Below are 11,998 nucleotides of genomic sequence, written 5' to 3' on the forward strand. Positions count from 1 at the left end.
CAACGTTGATTAAATCACCACCCCCATTTGATACACAAAAAGCAGCTCTTTTTCGGTCATTTTGCATGACATTAGATAGCATTTCAGGCATAATCGCAGCAATTTCAGCTCGTATATTAGCTTTGAGTTTGTCAAGGTACTTAGGTTTGCTAGAATACACTTTACTTTTCAAGTAACCCTTCAGAAAAAAGTCTGGCACCGTTAAATCCGGAGAACGAGGAGGCCATTCCAAATCACCATTTTTTGAGACATCGCATCCTGGGAATTTGCTCTGCAAGAACTTGATTGCGGTGTGGCAAGATGCCCCATCTTGTTGAAAATAGAAGTTTTTCAGACCTTTTTTCTGCATTTGTGGACAGACATGTGCGCCAAAATCCAGCGGTAGCGTGCGTTGTCGATGGTCTCTCTCTCTCTGTAAAAAATAAGGACCAATGATTGTTTTGGAGCACACTCCGGCCCAAACAGTTACTTTTTGGTCGTGCAGTGGTGTTTGATGTATAATTGTCGAATCTGGAGGGCACAGAGTGAATTCTACAATTTTTATTTACCCCACCGGAAAGGGTGAAGTGGGCCTGCCATATTTTTTATGATAAGCACGCAGTTTTCACTATTGAACGATCGTTTTCAATGTAGAGCGCTACGATTTCAGAAGTGTAAATCGACTTATACCCTAAATGGTTTCAGAATTTTGTTTATCTGTTAAAATCGGCTGGAATTATATAATTTTAACAAATATATATTTCTAACAATAATCACGGGCAAACATATCTCAAATCCGGTGAAAAAATGTTTCTGCTGAAGTGATGAAATCCAAAAGTTCAAATGCATAGTGGAAGGATGAAAAACAGGTGCACTAATTATTACTGTAATGGCCTAAGCCTAGCCTAGTACGCTAACCATTGAATGCTGACCTTCGAGGTCTGTCGAAAAGAAGCTTTCGCCATGAACTGTACCAAGGATCTGTTTTGCTTTTGTGCTTGATAAAATGAAAATTGAAAATCTAAATTGAGCTCGGGCTTTTAAACTGTGTGCTGCAATTATAATCTAGTAACCTGTTTTCACTCCTTGGCGGTTTTCACTCCTCAGGAGCCAAAAAAACCATGAGTGATGAAATCATGGATTTTAATGATTTGTCAAACTATGGTTTTTTCAACGCATGCTGATTGGAGTGATTTTTGAAACACTGGTAACCATCGATTTGCATCAGAGTAACTATTAGCTCTTTAAACATCACGTTGATCGTTTGTTTGTACGTTTCTCTCTCTGTGTTACTCAATATGCTGTTGTAGCGTAATTGTTCCCGTTTCTGTTGTTATATTAGTCCTTGCCTTCCGTTTCACTCCTCGGTGTTTCCATCGCTTTCGTATGCTGTCTCGCGATCTTTTGAGGTTTTTGGGTTCATTTTTTCTGGAATTTTCTTTTTTATACGGATTCGCCCCGTTTGTTTACTTTGATTTACTGCTGCGAGATAGCCTTCTTTGATCGTCATGAACTCATCTGCGTGCTCCAAGATGTTGCATAAGGTTGAACAGAGAAGAAATCAAAAATCAAACACGAGAAAAGCAGTTTTTTCCACACCGTGTGTTAGATCTTCATAAAAATTAATCAGCTTATGTAGAATGTAGTTACAGTACTGCTGATTGATTTTTATTAAGATCTAACAAACAATGTGGACAAAACTGTTTTTTTTATTTTTGATTTTTGTCCCATTCTCTGTTAAACCACAATTAGGCAATCCATGAGACGTTTCTGATCAGCTGATTATTTCTTGTTTACTTATTCTGACGTTACTCCGAGCGTGCGACGTCCAACAATATCGTTGATTCGATCCAACATCAAACAAATCGGACTAACGAAAGATGTTTGTCGGACGAGTTTTTCTGTTCGCAAGAGTAGACCTGTTGACAGAACCCACCGCTGAATTGTCAAACAAACGTCTAATGAATTGCCTAATGTGCCGATATTTTCATTGCTTGTTGTGCATCGTAATATGTCAGGCTCTTGCTGGCCATCAAGGTTTTGATTTCCATTTGCTTTTCATGGATGGGGCATGGGTGATCCGTGGCTTTATGGGATAGTTAATCTATTTGCTTCCTTCCAATCGATCAAATACACAAGAACTTTAGATTTTCCTGCTCTCATTATATCCAGCACCGCGTTGGAGAAGCCATTCCGTTGTATTTTCCCGTGATTCTCTTCGAAAATCTTTTCCACAATAGGGATCCTTAATTTGGAAAAAAAAAATGTGCCAGTTTTTCGTATTTATTGATAGCAGGTGTCCTTACGAGTGCACTCATATCATTCTTAAACCTTAATTATTCTTTTCTGATTTTTAAATTTAAAAAAACCAAATTCAATTCAACCAACAAACTGACAGTTGACCGACTAAATGACGTATCTGCAAATATCTCATTCGCCTCATTGTTAACCGGGACAGCGCCCCACACAGCACGATCTGGTACTTTGTCAATCCGCTAACAGCCTGCCATCCCAAGTTTCATCTGCAAATTATGGTAGATCTGATAACCTATAGAGTCGTGCAAGTCGCCCGGGTTTGGATGTGTTATTGCCCTGAAAGGAAACAAACTAAAAAATGTTTTTTCAATAGTTTCGGGCCTAAAAATTGGAAAAGGACTGAGATATTAACTCACGGTACTGATCTGCATCATAATATGTTTTAACCCGCACACCCTAAAGATCCCTATCACTTTAAACGGTCCATCATCATTGTGTTTGTAGCTGTAGTTCACAAATTCTTTATACACTTCTATCAACCTGTATGTTTCTATTCGATGCCTCGCCCTTTTCCAATTCCATCGGTTCCCCTTTCAGGGTACAGCTACTTGCACTCATTCTACTCTATGCATTCGGAATTGTTGTATTCCACTCGTCGGAACCAATTTCCTTTAAACTGGTTTGAATGAACTTCAACTATAACCGATAATTTTCAATTTTGATTTAACTATAATAATCACGTCTATCTCGTATGAACTCTCACTGAAGAATGAACTATTTTTGTTGACCCAAGTACAAAACCGGGGGTCGCATGCGAGTGCAGCATCATTCGTGTGTTACACTCGTACTGGCTACACCGGCACGTCCTGTCGGCCGAATCCATCGTGCTGAGCGTGTTGGTGCCAGAGCACCCGTCTACCTGACAGCAGCGATGGAATATACTGCTGCCAATGTTTTGTAGCTGGCAGGAAACGCTGCCCGTCTGCAGTTGGTCATTCGAAATTACGAAGAGCTAAACAAATTGCTCTCAGACGTGACTATTTCACAGGGCGTTGTGTTGCCTAATATCCAAGACATTCTGATGCCAAAGAAGACGAAAAGAAGGTGCCGAATTAAATATTTCTTTGTTTGATAGGTGAAATAATGCAGATAAAAACCAACCTGCCCTTTTCAGGGCGACCATTGCATTCGCATGAAGAGTTTTGATTTGATTTTTATCTCATTTTGTTTTTTAACTCATTTCGTTCAGAGCCACCAATATGGTGCACCAACCGAAAACTTACATGATGAAAAGTTTGAAATTTAGGTCCGTTACAGATTTGTTTCATTTGACCAGAACATTTCAAATGGGCCGATGAACAAAACTTAAACAATTCCGGTTAATAGATACATCAAATGGACACTAAGCTTCATACACACCTTAAATAAGCCGATTCTGAAGCCTGACTGTTAGAGAAATAATAGATTATCGAAAAGGCACATAAGCAAAATAACTTGTTTTGTTTATGTTCCCTTTCTCTTCCCCTCAAAAATTAACGGTTCATATACACCAAACAACAAAACGGAAAGAATTGTTCATGAGCCCTTTTGTAATGAAAAAGACTATACTTGAAAAAGGAACAAAAACATCCCAACACCAAGAAAGGGATCAAAATAAACGTCACATAATCATTTGCTGTAAACAAGGGTTCACCCGCATGCACTATAAGCGTCTCGCCGAAAAGGGATTATGGGAAAGGGCACAAAACCAGTGCGATGTTTCAAAAGGGACCAAAACATTTATCTGCAAAAATCGTTCAAAATACATTTTTTTTAATAAATCTGGCATATAATTCGGAAAAAATGGTTATTTAACACGGCATTGAGTTGTTTGGTCCTTAAATCAAGCTCCTGTTCATAAATGGGAATATAAAGTACGAGGTAATTTTTCAGACGCCATTTTCTCAACATGAGCATATTGTATATAATGCCTTATGAAATGTTAACGTCGCATTGTCATTCGTATTGAGCTGTTTAGAGCGAACGCGAAGCATCTCCTCAAGAAGCTGTACAGTGCCGAGAAAGAAATATTTGTGAGCTATACTCGACTGGTGGATGGATCACTTTGTGTCGTTACCTGCTATCCAATAAAGGCTTTACACGCGCAATACAAGTGTCATTACTAACTGTTAAGTATTAGCGCATTTGCCCAAAATTCGGTGCAGCCTTTCTCGATCGAAAGAAACGGCCGCCCTTCATGAAACACCTCGCTGTCATAATGTCGCAAATTTGCATAACGAAGGGCGGAATGAAAAATCAACCCTGCGTTATGCAACGTTTTGTGCAGGTTGAGTATACCAGATGCAAGTGGTGCCAACTTCACCACGTTCTGTTAAATTCAAAAATTCTTTTTAGATTACAGAATTGATAAAGTTGGATTAATGAGCTATACTTATCAATCAAATCGAGTTTTAAAAATTGTCCTTGCGATTAAACTAAAATTGGAGGCTTATTACCACCGCAAATAGCAAATACAAGCACTAGTTACACCAAAAACTTACTCGCAGCCTCGGCCTTTAGTAAGTAGTTAGTGCGGCGTGTATGTTTCGGTAAATGTCTCAATAAAGACATTACTGAAATTGTATCAGAATTCTATCATAACTCGCGTAACACGATCATTACAAGGGTATTACTGCTAAGTAATGACATTACTAGCACCTCGTAACCCAATCAGAAACACATAACAGAAATATTTCAAAACTATATCTCGCATTGTTACAAAATTGTGTTCTGTTATAATCTTATTTCATTCAGATCTAGAAAAGGCCCCTAATTATTGATGCTTGTAAAGTAGCATACACAACGAAACACCCGATAGCTGATATGCTGTTAAAACGTCAGTTGTTCATCGAGAAAAACTCCGAGATCTTTGACGCAATTCGCTCTGTCAATTGTGGATTCAGCTAGACAGTAATCGAATCGAATTGGCGTTTTGACATTAAAAATGTCTTACTCCACTATCTGGGGCTAGGTGTCATTCTAAAATCTAAACTATCTCCCATGTAACGAAACTATGTAAGGTTTGCACGCTTATAACTCCGATATTACTAGATGGATTTTAATCATTCATACACCAACCGATTCAGAAACACCTAACTTAAATATTGGTAATAATTTAATATCTCCCCAATAAAAGTAGACTTTTGAAAATTGGTAGAATTAAAAAGTTCACGAAAAACGGAAAAATTACCATTCGTGAGGCAGATTTCTCAGGCACAGCCGTCAAGAGAGGGCAGCTTAGTTGCTCAATGAAACACGAAAAGTCATAAATAGAAGCAACGCATGTCCGTTTAAATCAGTTGTTGCTCTTATCCCATACGAGTAACATCGTCTCCGAACGATGCAATAAGCGCTATCGATTTTCGGCAACGTTGGCATTTGCACACACTCGCACCTAAGTGACTAAACCATATACGGTTAGTTTATAAATAGAGGTGACGCGTACACGTTTGAATCAGTTTTTGTTCTTATGTCGAACGGGTAAGATCATGGCTGCAGCGTCTGGGCACTACAATAAGCGGTAGACGCTATGCATTTTCGGCAGCGGTGGCCGTGTGCGGATTTTTCGGGTACCAGCACGGTGTCACAGAATGATTTGCAAAGTGGGTGGGTGGGGTGGTTTGGATTTAATTCAATACGGTGTGTGCTGCTTAAGTGTTGCGTTTGAAAAAAATATATTTATTTTTATGCATGCGTGTGCGTTGTAACTTGTTAATCCATGTTTACGGCGCTTTGTAGCTGCGTAGGGTAAAGAGCCTATTGGTTTTCATGTTTCATATTTCGGTTATATGTTTTTTATCAGTAAGGCATCTGACAACGTGCTTCTGTAGTTATTGCACTGTTCAGCAGCGCAGTATTTTATATAGGAGAGTACACTCAGGTTTTTTACGCGGATTTTGAAATTTACGCGGTTTTCATTAACGCGTTTTTTGACAATAAAAATGTCTTACTCCACTATCTGGGGCTGGGTGTCATTCTAAATTTTGAAAATCTCCTATGTAACGAAACTATGTAAGGTTTGTACGATTATAATTTCGCAATTAATTGACGGATTTCAATCATTTATACACCAATCAATTCAGAAACACCTGACTTGAATATAATTGCTAATTAGATTGATGTACTATATAAGTATTCTGTTGAAATTCGGTTGAATAAAAATTGAAAAATTGCACGAAAAAAGGGGAAATGTGCATACACGAGGCGGCTAGAGGTCAATCAAACAAAACAAAAGTTATAAATATATGTGCTGAATTTTCTTTTTGCCTTATCATTCGATACTTGATGGTCGACGAGTAGTGTACGGACGTACGTACCTAAACGATTCTCATAAACAAACCGCCAATAATTGCCGCTGTACTGTACGGAACAAACAGATTCTTGCGTGATTTGGGAAATAATCATAACAATTGTGTAGCAGATTCCGTAGAGGATACGATTACCGTAAATTTTGATAGAAATAATTTTGTAAAAGCATTAATTAGCCGTGCTTTGGTGGTTTACTCGTTAGCACCGCCTTTTTGGCGATGAACCACATCTGAGATACGTAAAATGAATTGTCTGTAGGAAAATGTTTTCAGTTTGCATTTGATCATCGTTGAAATCAGTTCGTTTATCGCCGGCGTCCGCTTCGTTAGTTCCTGGAAGGAACGCTCCCCGTTAGCAGCAGCAAACAAAGGCGCTCTCAAAATTGCCTCCATCACTAGACGTGTACAGAAGTCGCATTGTTGTCGGCAAGGAAACGGTGAAATAATATTAACAACAAACGGTCCTTATTAGCATCACAAAATCGGTCTCAGAAGAATTACAAATGAAATTTCCATTTCGTGCTTTGGTAAATAACTTACCTCTTATCGGGTTAGTTATCTTCTATAATAATATCCGAAAAATGTGCGATAAAACAAATAAACTGACTAATTGGATGGAAGCAAGAAAATCCCTACAAAAATTTGAATCAGAAAAGTGACCTTGATGGAAAAATGCTTCGATCGTTTCTTTGGCAACTGAAGTTGCCGATTTGTTTTCCACGAATAATATGGTCGCATTTTTAATGTCATCGTGGTCGTGTCTTGTACACAATCCTTTAATTTTTTTTCCTCGAGAACGTAATGACCATACATTTCTTGGGGTTTAGGGTCATTCGGTTGATCTCGCACCATTCCGCAAAGGTTACCAGTTGGCGTTGAAGGAAAGCTGCATCATCAGTATTCCGGATTCTATGGTATAGCTTGAGGTCGTCGGCGAGAGACAACCGTGGTCCTTCTAAACAAAAGTTGACGTCGTTGAAATACAGAAGAAAAATCAATGGACCGAGATGGCTGCCTTGCGGAACACCAGATGAAGCAAAGAACTCTTCGGATACACAATCACCTATCTTGACTGCTAGACGACGATCACTGAGATACCAAAGCCAAGTCTATCCAATTTTGCCACTGCAATAGCGTCATTTATCTTGTCAAAAGCAGCTGAAAGGTCCGTGTAGATAACGTCAGTTTGAAGACCGTCCGACATGGCATTTGTCACATATGTTGTGAACGACAGAAGATTCGTAGATGTTGAACGTTTCGGCATAAATCCATGCTGAGTCTCGGAGATATACTGTTTGCAGTGGCTGGAGATTGGTTCCAACACAGCCATTTCAAACAGCTTAGGAACTGCGCTTAGCGTTGTAATACCACGGTAGTTGTCAACTACCTTTTTATCACCTTTTTTGTGAACTGGAAACATGAAGAAGGATTTCCAGAGTTCGGGAAATACTCCGGTTGTTAGCGACAATTGAAACAGATGACAAAGAGGTTCAATTAGACCGACAGAGCTTTTTTTAGAATAATAGTTGGTATACCATCTGGCCCTGCCGAGGTTGAAGCCTTCATTTTGCTAATCGCCAGTTGTACCATTGTATTGTCGATATTGATAGAGTTCAAAGACTGGTATTTGAGACAGCGTTTGCAACTTCGTCAGTACTAAAGCGTTGTTATAAAGTTTGCGCGATCGCGGGCGTAGTTGTGCGTGTATGATCGCGAAGGCCTTAAGCGTTCGTATGCTAGCATGATTTTGTAATAGTGTAGCCATTCACATATTTGCCTGTGTTTTTGAATGGTCGCGCAAAGCGTGAGTTTGGTATTTAATTTTCGATATACGGTTCAGATTCTAGCAGAGAGTGGGTGCCTCCATATCGCTTTGGTTCCCGGTCATGTCACCATGAGACGTATTGTCTGATAGGTATGAGCATATTTTCTTAATTGATCCAGATGAAGGTATGATCCTATGGTTCTAGGATCGAGGATAGACTTCCGAACGTGACCGCGCGGGTATTTCTATAGGTTCTCGCTTGAGATCGCGTATGAGAAATCGCAAGATCGCAGGCATAGATGTACCTTGGTGGTCGCGAAGAGCTCAAGCGTTTGCATGTTAACGTGTTTTTCGCGTGTGTTAGCGTGTATGTGACTTCGCGTGTATACATTCGATTTTGTGACCGAAATACCATTCACATATTCGCATGGGCCGTGAATCTGATACTTAATTTTGAGTGTGCGGTTCAGATGCTAGGAGGGAGTGAGTTTTTTCGTATCAAGTACAGTTCCGGGTCATGTCGCCATAGAACGTGTTATCCGGTGGATATGGGCGTGATTTTTTGACTGGGCCCCAGTTGAAGGGGTGTGTAGAATGGCAGTATAGGACTCGAGAAGAAGAGATAAAAGGCAATAGATGAGGAATGTAGTGGATTAGACAGGTACAAGAAAGAGCTAAAACTACGAGCATCACATGACATATATACATTAGCGCTTCAGACACTACTAAGTACTAACACATGAATAGCCAACCACCACACATCGTCACTATTGTGCTATTTTATGACAAACGTCATTTTGGGGTAAACTGAGTTAGATAAGCCACATCACTTGTTTAAAAAATCTCTACAGTGTCGTTTTCAAATTTTTGACATTCTGCTTGGTTACTGAGATATAGCGAGAAACGTGCCGAGAAATTTAATTTTTTTTTGCATCAAATGACTGTGTCTGGGGATTGGTTCAAGTTATCTTGATGTGTACGATATTTTTATGTGTAAAACTATCTGAAAAACACAATGGCATAACCAAAAATACACGAATTGCGATAAAAATGCAATATAAGTTTTAAACTGGAAATAACATTGTAACCAAAAATAACTAGTTTTTCTAGATTCTCTGACTCATTGCCTTCAAAATGCATGTCACCGATTCTATATAGACCAAATAAAGCCAAAAATATGAATAAAAGTTAATAATTGATTTTTTTTCTATGGAAATTTTCCATGCACGGTTATGACACACCATACAAAGTTTGTCATCAATATACACCTATGACACGCGTGAGCGCGACTTTTGATTACATTTTTAGTAAAAACTCGTAACATAGTCAACCGATCTTTGTAATTTTTTTTTTTTGAAATTAATACAGAATAGATAGAAGCATCAATTGTCTTCTTTGAACTGTTTATACCATTTATAAGTTTCAAGATATTCAATATAAAACTTTAAAAATCATTTTTCTCGAAATGTGCTAAATGGCGCTTGCCATAAGATAGAACAACAGCGACGAACGGTTGACAGTTAGTTTGGGCTGGTGCAAAGTATGAAATAAACACAAAACATAAAAAAGGTCCGTAAGCCCTCTCGGTCTCCTCGATGTACCACTACAGAGGTGTAATGCAACTATTATTGGTAATTGTTTACTTTAGCTACTTTTCCCCCTGTAAGTGGAAAACATGTTTTTCTTTCGTGAATATGCTAGTTTAGTGTTGTAGATTCATAAAAATGAGGCGGAAAGCGAAAATTTTTAATAATTCATTAATTAGCTTTAAAGTAAGTTGTACCTAATAACTTTGTTCATAGGGTTATTGTGCTCCCGGAAGTAAGGTTTTTGGCGAAGCTAGTTTAATGCGGCTATGCCGCATAGCCGTAGTCCTCGTACTCGTCATCGGAAACGTAAGCGAATCTGTGATCCACTTGTTTGCCCGGTATACTCAAACATAGGGGCTATCCCTAGTTTAAGTCCGACTGAGCGGTAGCGAAGTCGGACAGCATGAGAAAAAAAATCGATGTGGCGTAGCCACATTAGGCATTAACAATGTTTTATTTAGTAACAATAGGATTGTATTCATCGGCAAAAATTAAATTATTGTCACTGCCTAATGTGGCTACGCCACATCGTTTCAATTGGGTGCTGTCCGACTTCGCTGCCGCTCAGTCGGACTTAAACTAGGGATAGCCCCTATGTTTGAGAATTCCGGGCAAACGAGTGGATCACAGGTTTGCTTGCGTTTCTGATGACAAGTACAAGGAAGGCTCGTCCAGCGGATCCTCAGCGACTTTGCGCCGCTTCGGATCCTTGGACTCGGCTGTGCGGCGTAGCCGCATTAAACTAGCTTCTCCAAAAACCTTGCTTTCGGGAGCACAATAACCCTATGTGCAAGGTTAGTAGGTAGAACTTACTTTTAGTCTCATTAATAAATTATTAAAAATTTTCGCTTTCCGCCTCTTTTTTATGAATCTGCAACACTAAACTAGCATATTCACGAAAGAAAAACATGTTTTCCACTTACAGGGGGAAAAGTAGCTAAAGTAAACAATTACCCTATTATTAATGGTTAAACCAGGTTTAACGGATCGTTAAACCTAGTTTTGAAGCTCGGCGAGGATGAAGAAATTGGCCCTAAGTATACAACATTCATTCCGCCTACTGAGCTCAAGCGTCTAAATTCTTACTGGTTGATTGTTGGTTGGTTGGAAATTCATCAATGACATGTAAGCCCTTATCAGTACAATAAATACAACGCGAACATAACTTTCCCCTTCCACTCGTTCACTTACCAAATTTGTCCGAGTATCATTGGCTGCAACTGGCTCTGCAGGAAAAAACCTTTGGCCTGTGCCCCGGTGACAACTCCATTGGCCGGTTGTAGAGACTTGAACTGTTCCTCATACTTGAATCGTTCGCGGGATGTTATCACAAATGGGTCTGCAGCATTCATGATTCCTTGGCAGACAAGCAATAACTTTCTCTCCTTCCAGCAAAGTAGCACCTATGATCTAACACTGCCTTTTAATTATCAGCCGTGATTTCACTGTTGTGCAAAGTGGGTGTATCTGGTTTTGTAATTTTTCCGCGATATTTTGGTTTTCACCAGAACTTTTAGAGCAGACGTACAATTTCCGGTAGCTGAAGGAAAACCACTTTTTCACTTGTATATTGCTCCTAATATTAGAATAGGTCACACATAATAAAATTATCGATTATTTTTCCAGTAAGAAGTGCAAGTTTCGCCTATCCTGTATGGCTGAACTAATTTTCTTTGCCTACGCTCCGATGTATTTGTAAAGAACAAAAAGTAGCGTACTGCACGCAAAATGTTATCACTACTTCTCGTACGGCTGAAATATTCGATTTTCACATTGATAGGCAGAAGAATTAAGGATTCTTCGCAGATTCGATTAAATTTTACCGTCTTCAGTCAAACTCCTTCCCATTCACTGCCTGGCTCTGCTCTCACTCTCTTCTTCTGTTTGGCACTTTGGCAGCCAAAGGAATTTGTAAATGTCAATCAAAAATGAATTTTTAAGGAGGAGAATGAATTTTCTTACTGGAAACCGTACACGCTAACAATACAGTCGTCAATTTAGAGGGCGAACAAAGCGTTTTAACCGTTTTAAATAGAGCCACAGATAAGAGACGTTTAGTCTAC

General features: G+C 39.2%; 1 protein-coding gene across 3 annotated transcripts in view; it reads right to left on the bottom strand.

Moving 5' to 3' along the window:
- The window catches only part of LOC131682194 (intersectin-1), a 33,410-nt gene extending 21,586 nt beyond the window's left edge, over positions 1-11,824 (bottom strand). For all 3 annotated transcript variants that reach the window (XM_058963512.1, XM_058963511.1, XM_058963510.1), the window contains exon 1: positions 11,127-11,824. In XM_058963512.1, the coding sequence (XP_058819495.1) occupies positions 11,127-11,287 (161 nt within the window). In that variant the 5' untranslated portion in view covers positions 11,288-11,824. The remainder of the gene's footprint in view (positions 1-11,126) is intronic.
- Positions 11,825-11,998: the final 174 nt, after the last annotated feature.

The sequence above is a fragment of the Topomyia yanbarensis genome, chromosome 2, assembly GCF_030247195.1.
Source record: "Topomyia yanbarensis strain Yona2022 chromosome 2, ASM3024719v1, whole genome shotgun sequence".
Taxonomy (NCBI): domain Eukaryota; kingdom Metazoa; phylum Arthropoda; class Insecta; order Diptera; family Culicidae; genus Topomyia; species Topomyia yanbarensis.